Source organism: Tribolium madens, unplaced genomic scaffold, assembly GCF_015345945.1.
Source record: "Tribolium madens isolate multiple individuals breed KSU strain unplaced genomic scaffold, Tmad_KSU_1.1 Scaffold_19;HRSCAF=116;Tcas5.2_LG9, whole genome shotgun sequence".
Taxonomy (NCBI): Eukaryota; Metazoa; Arthropoda; class Insecta; order Coleoptera; family Tenebrionidae; genus Tribolium; species Tribolium madens.
Window position 1 is genome coordinate 14,967,337 of NW_025400983.1, and position 9,800 is coordinate 14,977,136.

The following is a 9,800-nucleotide window of genomic DNA, read 5'->3' on the forward strand; positions in this document are numbered from 1 at the left end:
ATGCAACCCAAAAAACAAATTAATTTTATTTACGCCTTCGATTCCATTTATATTAGGATTTGGAAGTTGAATCCAAGTTATCATCTTAAGTCACTCTGACATCAGCGCAGAGAACGATCATTAGTGTCATTGAGTTCTCGCGGAATGATGGGGCTCATTTTTTGAAAAAATATGTTGGATAAAACCGCATCCAGCTATCGTCTTTTGTTTTCGACATATACAGGCTGCGCCAGAACTCGCGCTCCAGAGAATTTGCTATGCAAGGTAAGATACCAGAAAATGGAAAAAATGTTAAACAAATTCTATCTATAAAAATTTCGAATTTTGTACTTTGGCTTTATTAATCCCTGTTGGAATAATGATTTTCCAAGTTTTTTTGGTACAGACTATTAGAAAAGGAAACAAGGAAGCTGTATCCTAAATGGTAACTCTGTTTAATGTTACCTGTGGCCTTTATTGGCAAAATTTTTGTACCTTTATAAAAAAAATATAAACAAAATCATCAGTATTATTATACAGGGTGTTTACGGTCTTGAGGTTGAAATTTAAATGCTCAAACAATTTCTTATGAAGTAAGGTTGGGTTTAGTTTTTGAATTGAAGATGATATTCACGGTAGAAGAAAACTAATACTAATAATAATAATTTGTTTGAGAAGTGCTGCTTCGGCTGCAACAATGGTCATTATTATCATTACCTTGTGTTTCACCGTAAATCATAATCACGACAACCAATTTATTATTTTAATATTTTGCCATACATGTTCATAAATTTGGAGAAAAATTAAGAAAAACGAATCAAACCTATTGGAAACCATTCGCTGAAAGAGATTAAACAGAAGATATTCGAATTTTTATAAAAACTAAAGCAAAAGCAAATCAAATGATGACAGTGTCAAAACTATGAAGTGACTTTTCTCTTTCATTGTCATGGATACGATTTTTTATCTGTTGCAACAATACAATTTTTTCTGAACACGGAAATAATTCCAATGACCTTCAAATCGTGTACCAACATTTTGGAGTTAAATAATATTCTTAATAATAACAATTGTGTCAGTTTTTTTCTCGGTTACAGTACTTCTGTACTCTCCTATTACTGGTCAATTTTCAACTCCAAGACTGTAAACACCCTGTATAGACACAAAAAATTTCAAATGTCAAAATTTTTTCACATAGATTTTTTTAACATTTCAACTACAGGTTTCAGAACTCGCGCCCCAGAGAAAAATTTCAAGTAAGGTAAGATACAAAGAACAGAAAAAATGTTAAAAAAATTTATATGAAAAAATCTTGGCATTTGACATTTTGTTTTTTGTTCTTGGTATCTTATCTTACTTGAAAATTTTCTCTGGAGTTCTGAAACCTGTAGTTGACATCTTAGCAAAATCCAAAAAAATCATATCTTGGTTATTTTTACGTAGAATTTTACAATGCAGTTAACAATTTTTTTTCAGTTACTTATTTAGCCGTAATAACATAAACTTGTATGCGATTGACTCGGCCACAAACTAGCGCTAATCAAACGGACTGGAAAGAATTCCACTAAGAAAATTATTGTGGATCGTGTAGTGTGTGTAGTGGCATAATTTGGTTGAAAATAGTCGTTTATTGATTCTAAGTCATCCAACTTATTTATACAGGTTTCAATAAAATCCTTTGATATCTAATCTTATATGGCATTTTTTTCTGGGGCGCGAGTTCTGGCGCATCCTGTACCCATAGGCGTAAATGCAAATTTTGTTTCGGAATTTTACGACAAGATTCATAGGCAAAACTTGGAATGTAGAATGTAGGGAATGTGCAAAAGATAGAACAAGATAATTGCTAATGTAAACCTATTTGTTGGGATACACGACGTACAGAGACATGGTTATTTTGTTAGACAATTTGGTTTATATTTAGCACAACTTCAGGATATGACAGCAGTGAGATTTAAAAATTGTCCTTGTTCTTCAAGGAAGGTTTCGAAAAACTGATCATTCGCTGTGAATAAATTAAGTGGCCATTTTCATCCTGGAATGCGCTTTCATAAATTCGCCATTACAATGTATGTGTCGTTAAAACGTTTTTGATAACTAATAAATCGCAATAATTATAATTTGATTTATTTCGACTTTTAATCTGACACATATGAATTTAAAAATCAAGGGTGCTAACATAAAACCGTAAATGCGTTGTCAAACTAAGAATAATAATCAAGATCATTAATGTGAAAAAGAGGCAAAACATCACATATCAAGCAAACTGCAGACCGGTTTCGCCCTTGTTGGGGCTCATCAGTGCAGTGTAGCTCGATATGTGATGTGGCCTCGGGAGGGAGTCTTAAAGTGACTACGCCGGTGAAGATGAGACATCACATATCGAGTTACACTGCACTGATGAGCCCCAACAAGGGCGAAACCGGTCTGCAGTGTGCTCGATATGTGATGTTTTGCCTCTTTTTCACATCAAGATTTGGGCATAATTGTCCAGTTGATGTGGGGGAGCCGGCATTGGTCATGTAATTCAGCGCCTGGCGGGGTATTTGCCCGAGGAGTAGCTGTTTTGGCTGATGTCGGTTTACCACTCCCGGTGGGCGCTTTGGGAGATTTGCTTTGCAAATTCCCAGCGCCCGGTGTGAAGGTCTAGATTCCCCACACACTGACAGGTGGCGCTGTGGGCTACCACTGTCTCATCTTCACGATCATTAATGGTCACCCGGTAGTAGAATATTGGTGATTTCTCATCTATAAAATGAACAAATATGGAATAAAAAATTACGTTGTTTCGATTAGAGTTGTTCATTTATTTCTCATATTTAGTTGAATGCAGTAAAACTGCAGTATAAACAAAAAACTGTAGACTGAGGATACAGAAGATTAATGACACCTAAACTTTCCTCCCTCTGTTATCCCCGTGGACGTCAAACGCTTGATAAAAATAAATTTATATAACAATGAGCGACTTGGTGAGGTATTTTCAGGAACATAAACGCCGACAAACTTTGGGTATTTATTTTATTCATCTCGCCATGCAGTAACAAAAGTCGGGTCATAAACTTTCTTTTCCAGCTTGGGGTTTATGAAGCTTGGCCATTGTTTAATGCATTTAAATATTTAACCGCTTTAAACGCTCCATTTGATAAAAAAAATTAAACCCACGACGAAGCAAATTTACATATTTTTAAATTTATTTTATATGATTAATGCTAGGATTTTGCAAACATAAAATACAATTCACAAATGTACCTAATTAAAAATAATCAATTCTTTTGTATAAAAATAAGTATTTGAGGAGATTTTCCTCTTAGTGCTCACCGAATTTTATTTATACTCGAAGACAGTTTTATGTAAATAATATGAGGAAAAGAATATTTGTTCGTGTTTCCATTAGGTAAATCTGTTCGAGTATCATGCATGCCGTCAGACTCGCACTGGCTCCTGCGGAATATCATGGATGGAAGGAAACGTGTGCGCCTTGAGAGTCTAAATTGAAAACGTGCGGATCTTGCTGGAATGAAACCTGGATATTGGTCACATACACGCTTGGTGTGTGCTTGCTTGCACAGTATAATGACTCAATTTGGCACAAATTCTTTATCGTTACGGATGGACCAGATGCTTGCGACTCGCTTTGCCCTTTCATTTAAGCATAATTTCTCTAAATAGCAGTTTTAGATTTACTTTTATACATATATATTTTTGAATTTACTATACAGAGTGTCTTCTTAATGATGGACTTTGTGTATATTGTTATCCTAAAAGCGTATAATTGTGGTATAATTGTGTAAGTTAGGTACATGGTGGGCCGTATGAATGAATGAAAAGTTAAGTAAACGCTCTTACTTGTGATAGTAAAAGATAGACGTAATTTAGATCTTATAAGAAAGAAAGAAACAAAACAATAGCAAAAGCTTTTGCTACATTTTATTCATACTACCCATTTTTTGTAACGATTGACTCAAAAAAATTAAAAACTGATCGTTTATCATAATTTAGTTTTTTTGCTGATTGGTTGGTGACACGTTACTCTGTCACTTACACTGTCACTGTCACTCTTCGATTGTCACTTATAGTAAAAAATCGTTTGACACAATGAGCGACAGTGGAGGATGCACACCACCAGAAGGCATCCCAACGAAGGAGTTTCCATTTGCTACCTGAAAAAAGTCGTTTATAAGTAGGGGAAGGAGGGGCAAGACGGGGACCTTAACCTTTGAAGTCGAATAAAAAACTAAATACACATCACAGAAGTTCGAAACTCTATTTATCAACTTAATCAGTCTTCTCTCTATTAGACTATAATAAAGAGAATAACAAAAATTATGAATTTTTTTAAATAACGAAAAAAGAAACAAAAATACTTTTACCCCATGTTGCCCCACCCTTGGGGTAAAATCGGGTCCCCCATTGGGCAAGATGGGGTACTACAGTTTTAAAGACTGGCTCTTCATCGTCGTAATTAACGCCAGCGCAACCGTAATGTGCCCACTACCCACATAGCTGACATGTGATCCATCCTTCTTTGCTGTAGCAATTATCTTGAATCTTGATTTGGGCACAATAAATTATCCAGTTTCATCACAATTATAAATTTTATCCGGAGTAAATTTATATTAATCCAAAGCTTTTCCTAACAGTTTAAAAAACTTTCCCACCGACACTATTAAATCCCGCAAGTCCAGCAGCAGAAGTATTTTCTCGTTTTCGAAGACTTATTTCTGGATGACGCTTAAGAAATCCCTTAACCTAATCTTTACCAGCTTTTACCTTGACTTCACTGAACTTATGTTGCTTATTATTGACAACTGCCAATTGATATGCCCCGTACCCCATTTTGCCCCAACGGGACCTCGTAGGTAAAAAAAAATTCATTTTATAAATGGACAAGCAATCGTGTAAATAACTAGTCTAAAATCAAGTTTAAAGTATAGGGATTGCAATGAAACGATATTGTTTATATCAGAACCTATGTATTTCTGACAATCACGTTCGAAACACAATAGAAAAATAATATCAAATAATTAAAAAAATATTTTTTACTCACAGCAACGTTATGTGTTATGCTCAGGTTCTCGCTTTTGCCGCAGTGAAAAGTTTTGAGATACTTCTACAAAATGACGTTAACAGTTTTATCAAAACTGTTTTTGTTTTTGAGATATAGTGGGTCCTTATCTTACTTCGCTACCCCGTCTTACCCCTCCTACCCCTATTTTATAGTACAGTTGCGGAATTAAAATTTCGGGCAGTATTGTCATTTTCATAATGTAAACTCTAAAACAACCTTTACATTAATAACCTAATTTTTTACTCTTGTCATGTTTATGCATTTTGACTTAAAAAATAGCGTCACTGACAGAAAAGTTTAATTGTCAAATGTCAGTCATGATGACAGTGAAAGGTTGTTTACAGTGAACTTTTTGAAGTAACAGAAAAATACTACCCGAAATTTTAATTCCGTAACTGTATATACTTTTTATAATAATTTTCTGAATTTAGTAAACTTTCTTATTTGATATTAGTGGAGCAATTGTCTACGGTACCGCCTATGAAATTACACTGAAGAAACTTGACATTTGCACTGCGGACCGTCTTTGGAGCTTTTAGAACTACACCTTTTTCAGCTGTATTTCAGATAACGTCAGTTGAAATTCAGATTAGTAACATGTATTTCAGAAAAGGTCAACTGTAAATTAGTGTATCAAATTTGATTTAAGAAAATTTCTCTTGTAATTCATATCAGTTAATAGTATTTCAGAAAATGTTAATTGAATTTCAGATTAGTAAATTTGATTTAAGAAAACATTTTTTGTAATTCAGAAGTTGTAAATTGTATTTTGGAAAGCATAAGCCGTAATTCATATTTCACTTTTTTCAACTGTATTTCAGATAGCGTCCACTATAAAATTCAGATTACATTGTAACATGCATTTCAGAAATATGTACCTTCACACAGTGTTCTGTCACGCCCCGACCGAATCCATTGGGATGCTGTTTTGTATTTGACACCAAGTGTTTCGGCAAGGGCAACCCAATCGTCACCCCTGTTAGCACAAGCCACAATCCTTTCTCGATCTTGGCCGAAAAATCTTTTGTACGTTTTCCTTTCATTCCATTCTTGTGCATTAAAAACCAGACTGCAAATTGGACATGAGCTATTTCCCAAAGGTTGGACACACTTTGTGTGAAAAAGATGTCGGCAGGGTAATAATCGTGTAACTGAGTTTCTTGACATGGAGATTCGACAAATGCCACAGTTGTCCTTGAAGTTCATTTCACTTAAAATCGGTAATTCTTTTTTATGCGAGTTGTAAAACAGTTTGTTGACAAAATAGTGTCAACTAGAATTCTTTTTTTTTCTGTGGTATCTTGCAATATTAATTTTTAAGCCCAAAATCTTATTTCTGAATTATAAGTGACGCATTCTGAATTACTATTTTAACGCTTTCTCAAATACAAGTTACTAATCTAAAATACAATTACCACTTTCTGAAATAAAACTGACAAATCTGAATTACATTTAACGTCTTCTGAAAAACAACTTACGATTCTGAATTACATTTTATGTTTTCTAAAATACAGTTTACTAATCTGAATTATAATTAACATTGATTGATTGTTTTATTGATAATAATGGAAAAAGTGACAAAAGCACCCAAACGGATTTTGGTTTTGATAACCTTTTAGTAAACAATGATGAAAAATTAAAAGCGTTTACAGGTATCAGTATTCCCATTTTAAGAGCTGTTGTTGAAAGTGTTGAAGAAGTAGCTAATTTTAATAACAAAAAAGTAAAAGATTTAATGTTAAAAGTGATTATCGTACTTATAAAAGTTCGTTTAAATTTACCGTTTACGTGTCTGGCTATCCTTTTTAATTTGTCTACGTCATCTGTAAGTAGATACTTCTACTCGATTTTGTTGTGTTGTCAGTATCAATGAAGCCTTTAATATACTGGCCTACAAAGGAAGAGATAATAGCAAATGTGCCAAAATGTTTTGAGAAATATAATAACAGAAGAGCAATTATAGATTGTACTGAAATAAAAGTAGATCGATGCAAGTGCTTAAAATGTAGAATATTAACGTATTTTCATTATAAAAGCACCCATACATTAAAATATCTAATAGCAATAACACCTTCTGGGCTAGTTTCATTTGTAAGTTCTGGATACGGTGGACGTACTAGTGATAATCTTTAATAAAGAAAAACTAATAGATAAGTTTGATCCCCATGACGGAATTACGGTTGATAAAGGAGTGCTTATTGTAAAAGAATGTGAAGAATTTTTTTTTTAATTAATACGACCAGCTTTTTTGAGAAAAAAAAGCCAATTTTCAAAATTAGATGCGGAAAAAACTGCTGATATTGCAAGAGTACATGTTGAGAGAGCAATAGAAAGTATGAAAATGTTCCATATTTAACAATATCAACTTTCTTGGTATTTGGTACCATACACAGACGACATAGTTAAAGTAATTGCATGTCTCGTAAACTTATCTCCCCCAATAATGGCTGATAACAAATTTGGAGCAATTCAACATTTTTCTGAAGATTAATAAAAAACTTTTCTAATTTGCATTCATTTATTTAAACAAAAAAATGTAACATGTAATGTACCAACAAATCTATTATAAACAGTTTCTAAAAGACTTTTTGGCATGAAACTCGTTAAAATCTACCAGAATTTGTAAAAATGGGTTTGAAAATTTTGAATAAATTACTAAATATGTTTTATTTACATTTAATAAAGCCATTCCAAACTGTATTTGGCTGTGAATTCAGTTTTTTTACCTAAAGACAATAATAGGTGTTGTAAACAAAACAAAAAAATTAAGTAAACCTGAATAAGGACACTTAATTTCTAATAAAATAGTTGGTTTTCCATCAATTATAAGAAATTTTTGCATACTATGAGACCAGGAGTTACGATTTTATGTTTAGTAGTTTTTCTGTAGCATTCTAATGCATTTGGTTCATTAATAATTCCATGTTCAGTGTATTTTGACATAAACTCTTTGGGAAAGAAATAATTGAGGGATTTTTGTTTCCAGTCGTCTTTTGGATATACATCTTGAACCTAAAACGCATTTTAAAAGTAATTTATAAAAATGCTTAATGTATCTAGTACAACAAACCTGTTACTCTTAACTTACGTTCTTCTTTCCAAGCAACAGATCTTTGACTGTATTCATTAGCAATTTTCACTTGATTAGAATTTCCCAGATTTTTAATTATTTGTTAACAGCATTGATTCAAATTTAATTTTGATATTTCCCATTCAGTGTTACCTAAAAATGTAAAACAATTTGCATTTTCGATTATATTTGTTATACAGGGTGTTCGGACCAGTCGCCCCGGCTAATAACACCTAAACTTACTTATTTTTTTTCAAAAAGTAAATATTTAAGTAATAATATTAATTCTTGGCTTTCTTAATAAATGTATCAATTTTACCAAATTCAGTTTTTCAAATAGAACACCTATGTTTTTTCCTCCAAACAATAATAATTGACATGAAAGATACTGTAAAGCACTATATATTACATTTTACGTAACACAAAATGCAATCAAAAAACATCTTAAATCTTAGAATTTTATAAGGAAATTGGTCGCGTAACCTAATTATTAATTTTAAAGGAGAGGTGTGAATAAAAAAAATGCTTGGACACAGTTTAATTGTTGGTTTGACAAATCTAATTTGTCAGTTTTGATGAGCAAGTTCTCTTATGGAAACTCTTGTATTTTCTTCGACTTATAACAGAACATTCAGATTTCTATTTTCTTGTTCTTCACAAAGAACCACAGGTTTTTTAGTTTTAAGAAGCGAATATATTCGTCTCAGTTGTTTTTCAGTTCGACTAAATTTCCACCGATTTGGGTAAACTCTATTTGAGTTTTTTTCTCTATACTGTCTTTCAGCTTCCGCTCTATTTTTATTGCACTTAAAGAACACTTCAAGCTGATCTACCAATTCGTCGTACCTAATTAATATCATCCATTATTAAAGATCTCAATAAGATTTATTGACAAATTAGGCTTTGTCAAACTAACAATTAAACGGGTATTCAATCATGAATACCTTGACAAGTAAAATCCGCCTACGTTGCTAAATTTGCAATGAAATTCAAAAATTTAAATAGTTTTCTGAGTGCATTATGTAAAGTAAAATGTAATAAATAGTGGTTTACCGTATTTTTCATGCCAATTATTGTTGTTCCATTTGAAAAACTAAATTTGATATTCTGTGATTCTATGTCTCTAAAAGAAATAATAAAATAAAAAAACAATAATGCCCGGTTGCACAAAACTCCCATCAATCGATCATTAGATAATGGTTCATCAAAATTTGATGGTTTGTTAACTTTGATTGCGTTGCACAAAACAATTTGCACATGGTATAATGATTCATCATATGATGATCGTTTAATTACACATCCGATATGACAACAACGCCGTATTTCTTTAATTTGACATTTTGACAATTTTTGTGTCATTGTCTTTGTGTCTTGTGTTCTGGTGGTAGTGTCTTGTGTTYTGGTTCTAAGTYCGAARCAGGATGTCGTCGAAACGGGTAAATTATACCCACAATGAAAAGAATATATTCCTTTCGGTGGTAGCGAAGTAAGTTTTTATCAAATTTGTTCTAGAGAAACCAACACCAAGAATACACCAAGAGACTTCAACATTTTACTATTCCAATTAATTTTATTCACTTTGTACTCGTTACCTCAGTTTTTTCCCATTTTCCACTAAAATAAGCTCAATATTTTCGACATTTCAACTCCTTAATCCTTGTCTCATCCTTTAGATATAAAGAA

The 9,800-nt window shown here is 32.5% G+C and overlaps 1 protein-coding gene across 1 annotated transcript in view; it reads right to left on the reverse strand.

Annotated features, from left to right (window-relative positions):
- Window positions 1–2,560: 2,560 nt before the first annotated feature.
- Window positions 2,561–9,800, reverse strand: part of LOC123011141 (putative nuclease HARBI1) — a 9,275-nt gene continuing 2,035 nt past the window's right edge. Inside the window, exon 2 of the mRNA XM_044408459.1 lies at window positions 2,561–2,727. Within this exon, the coding sequence (XP_044264394.1) occupies window positions 2,561–2,727 (167 nt within the window). The remainder of the gene's footprint in view (window positions 2,728–9,800) is intronic.